The 13,743-nt window shown below is 58.3% G+C and overlaps 1 protein-coding gene across 1 annotated transcript; it reads right to left on the bottom strand.

The window, feature by feature from the left end:
- Positions 1-1,392: 1,392 nt before the first annotated feature.
- Positions 1,393-12,825, bottom strand: GDF6 (growth differentiation factor 6). The gene is made up of 2 exons (XM_059723865.1): positions 12,288-12,825; positions 1,393-4,457 (listed from the first exon to the last, which is right to left on the bottom strand). Exons 1-2 carry the CDS (start codon positions 12,637-12,639, stop codon positions 3,613-3,615), a joined length of 1,197 nt encoding a protein of 398 aa, XP_059579848.1. The 5' UTR covers positions 12,640-12,825; the 3' UTR covers positions 1,393-3,612.
- Between the last annotated feature and the right edge of the window lie 918 nt (positions 12,826-13,743).

The raw sequence follows: 13,743 nt of genomic DNA, 5'->3' as shown, positions 1-13,743 counted from the left end.
GAGCAGAGATTCCCATTGTCTGGAATAGTGGACTTGCCAAAATGTGCTCAGATAATGTTATATTAACTATGACATCCACAACAGATGCTTAAAGAGTCCAGCTTTTTTTAAATAGCAAAACCCAAAAGACTTGTCTCCAAAAAGATGCTGCAGATTCTGAGCATTTTTGTCATTTTTCAGTCCCTCCCACTTCTTTTGCAGGCTAACAAACACATTTATTTCTCAGACAGGATTTTAAAACCCCATCCAACAAGAAAAGAGAGCTCAGAAAATGCAGCCTAAGTGGGAAAATATATAAACAGCAGCTTACTGTACATTATTGCTCTTATGACCTTTTGAAGGCAAGTAAGCTCCTAAAGAATTACTCTATTACTTCCAACCATCCTCCACAATATTACTCCTGAGACAAATCAAGAAATGTTATGTGCTGTTTACAGTTAAAATACATCTATGTGAATGGTATAAGCGTTATTACCACAAGTAAGATATTTTTTATAATAAAGAGATGATTAACATGGAGAATATACTGTATTTTTGATTGGAACAATAGTTGACTATACATCTGAAGCTTTGTTTGGTTGTCAAACAATGAAAACTGAGAGAGAAATTCTTCAGTCATTGAAGAACAGCTGAAATCTATTTGTTCTGTAAAATCTCAGAGTTATATAATATTACTGTTTCCAGTTCCTCATGTCTTATTATTTCACTCCCTTTAGTTAAAGCCAGTATCATAATCATTTACAATTTTTCCCCCAGTTTTTTCCTTTGAAACTTCAATGGAACACTGAGCCTAGTCAGTTAGCCCAGAGCAGTAATCAAGGGAAGTGACATTGTTTGCCATGTATTAACTTTGACCTGTGTTTTGAAACTAAAGTTTAGGATTAAAACTGGTATTTCTGAACCCACAAGTAGCCATAAACATGAAACGTAGTTTAAATACTAAACACTAAAAAGCCAGTTTGAGATCAAACCATCATTAAAGCAGGACTCCTCTCCCAGGCTCCCCCAGTGTTGGTATCAAAAAATGATGGGCTCGATCCTGACATTCTTGATTCAAGCAAATTCCCAAGTGATTAGAAGTTTGCATACATAAAATCTTTCAGTTTACACCTTGTGATTGGGTAGAGATTTTATCTCCCAGGGAAAGAGCCTTGTTTTCAAATATATTACACAGTTTCTACAAGGCAAATAGTTCTTTCAACTCTTGTGCACAACTCTTTTGTGCTTTTTCAAAAGACTCAGGCTAACTGCACATTCAGCATGTTGTTTGCTGCACACCTTGTCATAAGAGGAGACTGGAATTCTCCTCTTACTGAACCAGTTACTCATTGAATAGTTCTTCATTAGCTAAGAGATAAAAGGAAGCATTTAATAAATATATTACGCATTGCATCAAAAATAAATATCATTTATAAAACATTCATTATCCTTTTCTTTTCATCATAATACAGTGTATATAAATGTGCCCGGTACAGATGATATTTACAAATGTTTGTCTGAATGTTTCCATTTAATGCATTCTCCCAGTTACATTACAGTTATATCAAATTAGGACGTAGCTTCTCTCATAATTATGCCATCAGTGTATATTAATGATGAAACTAAAGTGTTTCTGAGCATACAAAAGGATTTCAAGTAGGAAGAATGGCTTTCAATATTTAGTCTTGAAGTGGTTCCAACTTAACCTGCAGCATTTTAGAATTGCAGCCAATGTTTACTTGAGAGAAATTTGTTATTTAACCAAATAACAGAACATATAAAAGCAAGATTACTCTGGGGGGCGGGGGGGGGGGAGGAAGTTTAATAATACAGTAATAATTGTGGTATCGTCCAGTAAAAGTGTACTGTAAAAAGGTTCTGAATATAATTTACCTCAGATAACTTTAGAGTTGTAAATACTTGCATTATAGTGAGGTAGACAGTAAAAAAAAAATCTCCGTTATTAGCACAGAATTTAAATCTTGCAATAATATTTTAAGGAAATGATAACGTTAAGTAAGAATGAAATATTTGATTAATGTTTAACTCTGTACAACTCAAATATAAACTTTAAAAATATTAGAAATTATAACATTTCGAGTGCATATAATGTTTTGTACATTTAAAAAAAGAAATGCATGTTGTTCACTTCCATTTTGCACTTTTCAGTCTGTTTAAATAAACAAATATTTACAACTTTAATATGAACAACAGTGCATCCAAAGAAAATGTGCATTTTAAATTATTGCTCCTGGTTGAGTCTTTTTATAAGCATTTTATATTATTATTCTTCTCTTTTTTTTTTTTTTTCGTTTTCACCAGTTTGTAGCTCTGTGAAACCAGATAAGCAGACAAGCTTAGAATTCAGTGGAGGGAAAAGTCGGAAATGATAGACATAGTAGTTAAAATAGAAGAAGAGGTTCTAGGCAGGCTTAGAAGTGCACTTTCCTTAGGCAAAGCCATGTTGCAGACTAAAGGTGGAAAGGAAACCAATCTCTGATAAAATGCCTTTTCCAGCACAATATTTGCCTATAATACTGTTGCAGGTTGACAGAGCTACCTAGAGAGAGCTACCTGTGGAATTTGTTCCTTGCATTGTTACACTTGGCTTGAAATGAAAAGGAGCTTCTGTTCCCCATCACCCCTGCTTGTGCTTTCTGTAACACTTTGCTCTTTTCACAGTTTTTTTTCAGTTCTAAGTCTTAAAATATAACCTAACTGATAACTACAATCTGGAACAATTCTTTTTTTTTTTTCTTTTTCTTTTTCGGGGGTAAGGGTGGGGCGGGGGAGTAGAAAGAGGGGGCCCTAGGCTATTTCTGCCTGGTAATCTTGCAGGAATGTGAAAGGGAGAGAGGGCAGAAACGAAATAACCCTGTTCAGAGAAACTTCAGAGGCAGGAATCATTCTGCTTGCTCTCTCTGATCTGGGTTTTTTTGTTTTGTTTGGGGTTGTGTTTTTTGTTCGTTTTTTTTTTGGATTTGGTTAATCACCTTTCCAGGGGTCTAGATCATCAGATAATTCTAGGGTGGGGGGAGGGCCTTGGGAATCAAGACTTTTCTGGGGACTTTTATTTATGATTTTGCCTTCTCTGCTTGCCACTTCCATGCCAGCCCCTAAAAAGAGTCGTGCCTATTGATTGCCTCCCCTTCGCCTCAGAAGAGGCTGAGTTTGAACAGGTGCCTGGCACGGCGTCTCCTGCACGCTCCTAGACGAGGAGAAGGCAGCGGTGTCATCCTCCTCTCCCCGCCGGGGCTGTCGCAGCCTCCTCCGGACGGCGCTGGTTGCCCCGGAGCTGAAGGAGGCTTTGCTGAAGCGGCCCCTTCCCTCTTCCAGCCAGTCCTTTGCAAGGCGGGAGCGGGGTGCAGAGCAGGCCCGGGGGCGCGGCAGCCTCCGCCCGCGGGGGTGGGTCAAGGCGGGCGGCTCGGTCCGCGGAGGGAAACCCCGCCTTTGCCTCCAGAGCGAGGATCCGGGCGGAGCTGCCGGGCGGCGACAGGGCGGCGCGTGTGGCCGTGAGGAGCGGGAGGCCCGCGGCTGGCGTCGGCCCCGCAGCCCCGCTCAGGGCGGGCGCAGCACAGCGCCCTTGCCCTTGCCCTTGCCCTTGCCCGCGGGCCGGCGGGCGGGCGGGCGCTGCTACCTGCAGCCGCAGGACTCCACCACCATGTCCTCGTACTGCTTGTACACCACGTTGTTGCCCGCGTCGATGTAGAGGATGCTGATGGGCGTGAGCTTGGTGGGCACGCAGCAGCTGGGCGGCGTGGCGCCGGGGTCCATGGAGTTCATGAGCGTCTGGATGATGGCGTGGTTGGTGGGCTCCAGGTGCGAGCGCAGCGGGAAGTCGCACACGCCCTCGCAGTGGTGCGCCTCGTACTCCAGCGGCGCGATGATCCAGTCGTCCCAGCCCAGCTCCTTGAAGTTCACGTGCAGCGGCTTCTTGCTGCAGCGCAGCCGCGACTTGCGCCCGTGCCGCTTGCCGTGGCGGCTGGCGAAGGCGGCGCGGCGCTGCCGGCCCCCGCGCGGCCCCGGCCCCGGCCCCGGCCCCGGCCCGTCGGCGCGCAGCCCGGCCAGCAGGCTCTGGCGCGGCGCGCGCGTGAACACCACGAGCAGTGCCGTCTCCTGCGGCGCCCGCGGCCGCCGCCCGAAGCCCAGGCCGCGCAGGTCCAGCAGCGGCGCCCGGCCGCGGCCCGCCGTGGCGCGCAGCTCCAGGCACAGCTGCCGCCGGGGCCGCCGCCGCCGCCGCAGGCCCTGCCGCACGTCCAGCACCTCCCAGCCGCCGGGCGCGGCGGGGCGCAGGGGCCGCGAGGCCAGCAGCCGCGGCGACAGGCAGGGCGAGAGCTGCAGGCGGGACGGGCCCGGCGGCGGCTCCGGGGCCTGGCGGAAGAGCCGCAGCTCCGCGCCCACCAGCTCCTCCTTGTCCGACAGCGTCGACACATCAAACAAATACTTCTGTCTCCGCAGAGGAGCGGCCGAGAGATCGTCTGCAAGATAAAGCGGCGTGACAGTCAGCTCGCGGCGGGGCGGCCGCGCCTCCCTCCCCCCCGCCCTCCCGCCCCCGGCACGGCGGCTGCTCGCGTGGAGCCGCCCGCGGCCGCCGCCTCCCCGCCCCGCGGTGTCCCGCCGACGCGGCCCGGCCTGGGGGGAAGCAGCGTGTCCCGCTCGAGCCTGCGGGCGGGGCGCTTGGCCTCTGCCCCCCGCACGCGCAGGCCGGAGGCTGCGAGCGGGAGAGGGCGCCCTGCTCCGACCCGGGTCGCTCTCCTTCCAGCCCTGCGTGGAGCCACAAGGACCAGGGGCTGCCCCGCCGGGCCGGGGCAGGCCGAGATCCCCTTCCCAGGGGAAAAACCCACCCTGGACTTCTTTTTTGACACGTCCGCGCAGGGGGGGCAGCGGGAAAAGCAAACCAGATTCCCCTGCGCGGCTCTCCAATAAAACTTTTACAGCCCAGCAAACACAGAAATTCCCCGAGCCGCTGGGTTTCCCCAGAAGCCAGTAAAGGCCGCGTATACTCCGACAGTAAAAGTGTCATTGGAGCCCGTGCCAGCAGCCCCTCGCTGCCTCTCTCCCGAGGCGGAGACTGCGAAAAAACCCCAGTGCCAGGGATTTGTTGACTGCAAAGGTCACTGCTATTCCTAGACAGCGCCTTTCACAAGCCCGGGGTAGCCGAGAGGTCTCGGGGAGCTCTAGTCCCGGGGGAGCCGCCGGCTGATTTATGGCAGCTGAGACCTTCAGCCTGGCCCCGGCAATGCACAGATCACCGCGGATTACCCGGGGGGCGCTCCCCACCGCCTGTCAGGAACGCCCCGTGGCTCCTTTCCCCAAGGCCCCGGGTGAAACCGCACGGTCCGGGGAGGGAGCGGCGCCGCTGGGATAAGACGTGAGAGCCGGGGGGGAGGGCCCTGAGCGCACGGACGGGGGCTCATCTCGCCTTAGGTTCCCGGCGGGGGGGACCAGTCCCCTTTCCCAGGACGTGTGTACGCGGGGATGGATGAGCACCCGCCGGTGCTGGAAGGCAGCCCCACGTCTGCACGCAGCTCAGGCGCAGGATGCCCGAGGGCCCAATACACGAGGAGACCCGCGGGCCCTTTTCTCTTCAGAACCAGCTGGGACAGACCAGCCACCCGCAAGTGACAGGGCCAGGCCGTGTGGGTCGGAGGGGCCGAGCCAGGATCGGTCCCTGGAGGTCGGTGATATAAGCATCCTCCAGGTCTCGGGGAGCAAAGGATCGGGGCCGTTTGCAAGTGCAAACAGCGCGAGTGAAGCCAAAGGGCTTCAGATCAGATTCCTCTGTAGACCCTAGGGAGGCGGCCTGAGGGCTGCGGGGTGCCCAGGACCCCCCACCGCCGTTCCCCCGGGGAAAGCCGCGTCCCCGGGGCTGCAGGGAGATGAGCCGGGACAGACGAGCTCCGCCTGACACAGGGCAGCGGGGTGACCTCCCGGGCACCGGGGTGACCCCGCCGCTGCTGGACCGAGCGACCCGCTCCGGACGAGCCAGAGGCAGCGACCGCGGCCTGGCGGGGCGGAGCGGGGAGGCCAGGGCCGGCCCGTGCGGCCAGTGCAGCTGGGCCGAGGCTTCTTGCGCCTGTTTTCGCCCCGCTGCCGCGGAGCGCAGGGCGGGGGCGTTTCTGAGCCACCCTCGGGTCCGGGCTTCTCCTGCCTACGCGTCTCGCGCTGCTTTCCCCGGAGGGAGGCCCCGACGATCCGCCGGCTCAGCGGCCCCTTGTGCTCCCTGCACCTTCTCCGCGGCCCAGGCCCCAGAACGGGCTGGGAGGGGGCCAGTCTCACCGCACGGCTGCACAGCCCACCAGCAAGAATGTGGCTGCTCCCCGCTCCTCCCCGTTCACCCTCCAGGGCGCTGAGATCCTGCTGTCCCCAGGGCCAGGGCTTGATCAGGCTCCCCGCTCCCCGCGCGGCTTGCCCAGAGACGCCGCGGGCGGCGGAGGCCAGGAGGCGCAGAGCGACCCAGCCATGCACCGGGGCAGGCGGGGGTGGCGGGAGGCAGGAGGCGGCAGAGCCGTGCAGAGCTGGGGAAGCCCCGCTCCCTCATGCCCCGCGGTGACGGCTCAGCTCAGAAGAGTTGCACACCTCCTTCCCCAGCCTGTCTGGCTGCACAGGGGACGATCGGCTCTGGCTGAAGCCTGGCCCGGCCCCAGGAGGGAGGCTGACCCCCCCCCCCCCGGGGTGTGGGCAAAGCGGGCTCCCGGGCTTCTGCTGCAGCACCTGCTTCTCCGGGCAGCCGGCTCGGCTCGGGCCGGGGGGCTTCGGAGCTGCAGGCGCAGCCAGGAGCAGTGCGTTGGGGGTCCCCCCACATCCCCGCAGCTGACATCCACGAGCTGGTTCCACGCCGGCCCCGGGCACTCGCTCGCCCGCCCGCGTGGGTCGGCTACAGGCAGCGCCGGCCAAGCAGGCATCGACCGCGTGGGCCCAGCTGTCGGGCCCAAGGCCGGTTCACACGAGCAGCTCCGAGAGCGATCAGCTGGTCGCGGGTTGCTCAGTCCCGTAAGCTCAGCCTTGCGGACGGAGGCGCAGTCCCGACGGGCGGCCCGCTGCCAGGGCAGGCGGCGGCGGGGGCCGAAGATCGGGGGCAAGCACGTGGGACGCGGCCGCGGGGGCTCACAGCCTCCGAACCAGCGCGGTGCTTTCCCGCTCCCGGCCTCGCCTTCACTTCCTTCCCCTCCGAGCGGCTGGGGCGAGAGCCCGGCCGTGTCCGGCGGGGGCTCCCGGGCGCTTCTCTTCGGGGAGACGCCCCCGAGGCAGCAGCCGGCTGGGCCCGACCCCGGCACAGGGCTCGGGGCCCGCAGAAGGATCCCGCACGGCGCGAGCTCTGCAGCCGCCTCCAGGGAGCTCCTGGGTCCGGAGCGGGGGCGGGGGGAGCAAGCAACTCTTCGCGGCCTCTGCTCTTCTCTCCGCCGGGGATCGGGGGCCGCTCCTCTGCCTTCTCTCGCCCTGCTCCGGGACCGTCTCCTCCGGCTGCCTGTGAAGGCGCCTCCCGCCGGCGGAGGGCTGGGCGGTTTGGGCAGACAGAGCAGCAACCGGGCTGGCGGGCCGGCCGGCGGGACTCGCGGGCGAACTGCGCCTCCGCGGCCGCCCGTGACCTTCCCCGGCCCGGGAGCCCGTGTCAAGCCCCTGCGGCGGGCCAGGACCCACGGCGCCGAGGTCTCCTGCCGTTGTCCAGCCCCAGGCGATAGGAGCGCAGGCAGGGGGCCCGGCCCTCGGTCCTGCAAACCCGGCCGGGAGGCAAAGGCCGGGGGGGCCACAGCCTAGCCTCTTCCCCTGATCGGTCTCTGTTCCGGCCCTCGGTCAGCCCCGCAAGGAGCCTAGAAGAGCAACACCACCCCCGCAGCAAAGAAAGAGGATCACCCTTGCCTTAATGCCCGCTTGCTCCCGCCTGACCCCGGCCAGCGGTGCAGAGCATGCGGGACCTTCCCCCGGGAGCAAGAAATAACCGGAGATGCAAAGAACCCGCCCCCGACCGCTGGCTGCCTTCCCCCGGTCCGATCCGGGGCGGGCCCGGGATTTGGTCTGCGCTCCGGGCCGGACAGGCCGTCGGGGAGCCGCGAGGCAGGAGCGAGCCCCAAGGAAGAGCCTGCGAGCAGGAGTCCGGTTGCCCTCGGGGGAGGATGGCGGGATCGGGTCCCAGTTAAGAAGGGGGGAGAGGATTTCCCCAAGCTGAGGGTACGATCAGAGCTGCCCAGTTGCCCGCTCCGTGCCCAGCGCCCGGCTCTTCCCTGTCCAACCCGAACCGCAGGGGGCGAGAGGAGGATGCTGCTGCTTGGGGCGGAGGCCGGGATCTCCCACTGTCCTAGCCCGGCCTCAGCCTTAGGGTTGCCTTGCATGCGGATGCGTCAAGCCTGCTTCCTCCGCCTCTGCCGCGGCCCTTCGGGCTGCACCAGTCCCTTTATAAGGGGCTCCGCTTTCCTTTGGCTGTAGCAAAGGGCAGCACTGGCTCCCAAACACGGGCCTTGGCCCCGCACCCCGGCTCCTGCCCCTCTTAGCTCTCCCCCTTCCTAATCTGTGGTGATCAGTTTGAGCCGGCGGAATGGGCTGCCCAGCACTAGCGCTCAGCTACCTTCCCCGGAGACAACCAGCTCTCCAGTCGGAGACAACCTCCATCCGCTTCCAGCCACTGTGTTCAAGAGCTCAGCAGGGTTCCCAGGGGTAAGGGGCTGCCGCCTGGCACCGCTTTCCCGTACCAAGGATGAACCCTGGGGACCTGCCATAGCCCAAAGAGGGGATCTGCAATAAATCTGACATGAATCGGAGACCAATGGGGAATAAAAGAAAGCGGCAGCAGCAGCACGATGCCTTGTTTATTTCTCCCTTTCCCAGCTCCCCCCCTCTCCTGCGCGGAGAATCCTCTCCTGGCCCTTCTCTTGGCTGTGGAGCTCCGATGCTGGGGGTCCGGGGCCGGCCAGCACCATCTGCGTTTTAATGAGTTACTCCATGTGCCAGCAGTCATTTTCCGACATTCACCGAGGTCCTTGTCTGATCTCGCGACCGCAGCGAGGGGGCCGGGCCGGGCCGGGCCGGGCCGGGCCGGGCCGGGGGAGAGGGGGGAGAAAAGGAAATCGTAAAACATTTCCCCCCTTTCGAAACGAATAAAAAAAAAAAGAAAGAAAGAAAAACTGCAGTAGCTTGGCTTTCCTCGCCTGCAAGCCTGCCCCGAAAGCTATCTGTCCAGCCCAGGAGGAAACAAGATGAGAAATAATATATTATAATCCCATTCCATTCATAATAGTCCATTCTTTTTCCAAAAAAAGTCGTGGACTTGCAGACAAGGAGCACAACCTGTGAGCACATGGGACGTCCAGACCCAGCATCTCGGGCACGATTTTAGTTAGGGGAGATCTATGAAGCCCATATATACATGCAAACATGTAATGTGTGCATTATCCTTTATAGAACATATTTATATGATATAATTATATTCTACACACACACACACACACACACACACAGAGGTGAAGAAAACCACGCTACTGCGGTTTTTCTCTTTTTTTTCTAATATATATGTATTAATTAGATCTTAATAGATCTCCCCTAAAACCGTGCCTGAGAAGTGTGTGTATGTATATGTATATACACACATACGCTACACACACTACACACGCTATACACATATACACACACAGACACTATACACATATACACACATCTAGTGTGTGTGTGTATACACACATACTATATATATATAGAAACACGCACACATACAGTGCGTGTGTAGGGGAGTCTTAATGGATCTCCCCTAAAAGCGTGCCCGAGATGCCATGTGCAACTCACAGGTTCTGGCTCCTAGTCTGCAAGTCCACGGCTCATCCAACCTCGCCTCCCCCCAGCAATTGTTGATTATTAGAAACACATAACGATCCCGCTTGTTTCTGTTAAGGCTTCTTGAAATCCTCCCGCCCCACCGTAGAAACCCCGTTGGCAACGGATTCCCTTTCCCAGGCCCCCTCCCACCGCCCCACCTCCCCCAGGTAAGCCCAGGAGCAATGCAATGCGATGCGATGCGATGCTGGGAGGCAGGGCTCCCACCGTCTCTTCCCCATTCCCCATTTGGGAAAGAGAAGCGTATCTAATTGGGTCAATTTGGGAGCTATATTGTCTGCAAATGAACCGCCAGAAACTTTCCGCCCCCCTCCTCCTCCCGAGCAGGGCTGTTCTGCAGGGAGCACCGCTCCAGCTCGGCAATTAACCAGGCGAGCAGCCCGCAGGGAGGTGGGCAGTTTAAAAGCTACCACTTCAGAGGAACGGAAGTTCTCTTGAAGTTCTTGGGGATGTGCCATTGGCTGGTCCACTTCATTATGGGAGACTAGACAATATTTGATATGTTATGACATGAACACTCAATTAGATCACTGAGTTGAAATACTCCAATCAGTGGCTTGATGCTAAGCAACCTTCAGAAGGTCCAGCACAAGGTCACAGCCTGTGACACATCAAATCAAAATCAATGGGGGGAAAAAAAGTGAGGCTTTTCCTCCACCAAACCAGGACTCCTGTTCGCAAATCAGTTCCCCAGCCTGGAATCTGCCATGCGGCAAGATGAGCTAAATTTGTTAAATGAACTGTCTTTTTGGTGGTGATCAAGAATAAGATGATCTTGAATGTGGCTTTTTTGCGGCTTGCGAAATTAGCAGCCCCTCGCCTTTTCCCAAGCAGCCCAGCTGCGGCGTTTGGTGGCGGAGAGGGTTGGAAACCGATTTAAAATAAATGTGAAACCCGAACAATAAACTACCCCCGCCCCTTGTATTCCCCGCTTGTATTTCTAGAGAAGCGATCGGTGACCGGCGGGTCCTCCCGACACACGCAGCCATTACAGACCCCGCAGCCACACAGATACTCTGCTTTCTCAGCCTGCTTCCTCCGCTTCTGAAATCGTTAAAAACTCATCTCCGCTCCAGCGATTCGACGTCTTCCAGCAAGCGGAGCTTGCCCCACGGACTCCCAATTCAACGCGTTGCAAACGGGGGGCAAGAAGCCAGGCACAAAAGGCGCTCAGCCTCCCCTTCCCTAGCAGAGAATCACAGAGAGCCCCGTCCCTGCACCCCGCTCCCCGCGAGATCACGAGCCCCCAGTGGTCGTGGTAACGAGCCTGCTTGCAACAACCCCTGGAAAACCCACTGTCCTCAGACTTCTCTGCTCGAGAAAAGGGCCATGCCCCAGCACATAACAGGAGGGAGGGGGAGAAAGGAAAGAGAGAAAGAAAAAGTGCTTTGGGAGAAAACAGGTCTCAACTGTGGGGTTTGGGGGGTTTTTTAAACTGAAGCTGGGGACTAAATAACCAGCTCATATAACTACAAAGGAGCCATGTGGCCGAGCTGTGTCCTAAAATCCACATAAAAATAGTGAGTTAATTTGCTTTTCAGGGCTTTCAGCAGCTAATGAACCCCCGTGACCCAGCTGAAATAGCAGCTCGCTGTACCTGGAGAGACAGAGCTGCAGGCAGGTTGTGATGGGCAGGTGGGGGGGGGGGTGGAAACAATTTACAACCCTCATTAAGGAGTAATTCATTAGTCTGTCATTAATGGCTGCAAGCTGAGATAATGTCAACCGGGTTTTCACAGTCTCCAGAGCCAAAAAATAAATTAAAAAAGCTTTCCTTGTTCCTGGGCGCGTGCGTCCGGGGCGGACCGCGGGGCAGGGCGGAGCGCGGAGCCGCACGGGGGATCTGCGCTGATCTTCGCGCACAACCGAGCGCGGAGCCGATCCCGCTCCCCCTGCGTCACCCGGGGGTCCCCACTGGATTCAGTGGAAACGGGGCCTGGGCCCCAAGGGAAGCGGGGGGCGAGAAGGCGGCGCCGCAGTCCCGATCCGGCCCCGCGCGGGGAGCGGCCAGACTAGACTCCGCTCCGGGGTGACCTGGGCTTACAAGCGGCCCCGGTCCCGGGCACAGCGACCGCACTCCCCGGTGCCCGCGATCCCGGCCTGCCCGCTGCGCTGGCCTCCTAGCTAGCACCCTTTGCGGGGATGGGAGAAGGAGCCAGACAGACGAGCCGGCCTGGGGTACAGCCCCCCCAGTATCATTTGCAATTTTCAAGCCTCCCCGGCGGGCTCAGGAGCGATTGTGCCCGTCTCACGCCTGCAAAAACACGGGCGAGCGCTGCAAGCCGGGCCCGGCTCGTCCCCACTCCGGTCACACGCGGCCGCTGCCAGGATCCGCGTCCCCGAGCTCGTGGTCCAAAGCGCAGCGCGGCGCTCCCCGCCGCAGCCCGCGCCGGGCCCGAGCGGAGCGAGCCCCGCCGCGGGGTCCACCCGGCTCGGGCTCGGGTCCGCACGCGCGGGCGGGCGGGCGCGGGGCTCTCGGGACTTACCTCGTCCCCTGTCTACAAAGCTAGTGACAGTATTGGCAGCCTTGGAGGACTGGAAGAAGCTGGCGTTGAGCCCCAGCTTCTCGGCGATGGAGTAGGTCCTGTACAGCGACAGCATGTACTCGTGCGGCTCCACGCGCGGGGCCTCGGGCGGCTGCTGGCGGGGGCGGGCGCCGGGGCCCGCGGCCGGGCTGTCTCGGGGGGCCCGGGGCGCCTTTCCCTCCTTGCGGCTCCTGGCGCCCTTGGCGGAGCCCGGCGGCGGCGCGGAGGGGATGGAGGCCTGCTGGAAACAGGGTAAATCCCACAAGAAGCCGACGAGAAAGACGGCGGAGAGCAGGGCCCGCGGGGCGGTCATCGCGAGCGGCGGCGGCGGCTCCGGCGGGCGGCGGGGAGTGCGAGCGGCCAGAGCCGAGCGGGGACTGCACCAGCCCGGGGCGCCGGCCCGCCCCCTCCTCCCTCCCTCCCCACCCCGCGGCACGCCCCTCGCAGGAGCGGGAGGCGGGGGCCGCGCAGCCGGCGGGACCTGGGAGCGGCTGTGCGCGGGGATGGGGCGCGGGGCTTGCGGTGGCCCCGGCGGAGGGCCGTGCGGGCACCCGTGCCCCGCCCCGCCCCGCCGAGCCGCTCCGAGCCCCGCCCTCGGACGGGCGCCCCTGGCTCGGTGGCTTGGCCCCGGCGCAGAGGCGAGTCCGGCCTCTTAGCTGTGCCCAGCTCCGCGCCCCTTCTGCTGGTGGCTTCAGGCGAGGGGGGAGGAATAGACGGTGCCAGTCCCCTCGCAGGCAGTGTCCCTCACAGCAGGTCCTGGCGCACACAGCACCCTACCTAGACTCCTGGTGGCCTCAGGTCAACTTTAGTATCAGCCCCCTCCTCCAGAGATGATACTGTAATAAGAATTGAAAAATTACCATTTTTGGGCCCCCTTTCTGTCCAGGCCCCAGGCAGCTGCCCGGTTTGCCCATGCCTGTGTCCAGCCCTGGGCACACACAGGCACTTCCTTTCTTCGTGACATCTTTTGCTTGGCAGTTGAGAGCAGTAGCTGCTTCGGCTTTGCAGCTGCACTTCCCAGCACCACGGTCTTAAGTTGCCTGCAAACTCAGGTAGCTGGGATTGCAGGGCATAGAGGCCACAGCTGCTTCCTCATGCTTCCCAGGTTTCCTCTGCAGCCAGAAGTGGTGTGTACACACACGTGCACATGCACACATGCACATTGTGCATGTGCGCACATGTCCCCCCCATGAAAGCAAGCACACTTGCACACTGTCTCCCCACCCATGAAAACAAACACAAAATGGCAGTCTCCAAAACAAAGCAGAGCAGGAGAAGCTTGCCAGGCCACTGGAGCCATTTGGGTTTGACACCTGAGCCACAGGAGCAGAAACTAGCGCCCTCTAGCCCCTTCTTGTTCTTTTCCACAAGAAAAGGATAAGGCCCTCCCTGAGGCCAGCCCAGGGACAGGAGAGAG

This window comes from Alligator mississippiensis, chromosome 3 (genome assembly GCF_030867095.1).
Source record: "Alligator mississippiensis isolate rAllMis1 chromosome 3, rAllMis1, whole genome shotgun sequence".
In the NCBI taxonomy this organism is placed as follows: domain Eukaryota; kingdom Metazoa; phylum Chordata; order Crocodylia; family Alligatoridae; genus Alligator; species Alligator mississippiensis.
The sequence above is the reverse complement of the archived record's forward strand: the minus strand, read 5'-3'. Positions and strand labels throughout refer to the sequence as shown.

Excerpts from the sequence above, each read along its gene's own strand:
- GDF6 (XM_059723865.1), bottom strand. The coding sequence starts at position 12,639 with ATGACCGCCCCGCGGGCCCTGCTCTCCGCCGTCTTTCTCGTCGGCTTC. Across the intron at positions 4,458-12,287 it reads CTTTGTAGACAGGGGACGAG|ACGATCTCTCGGCCGCTCCT; the intron begins GTAAGTCCCGAG and ends TTTATCTTGCAG.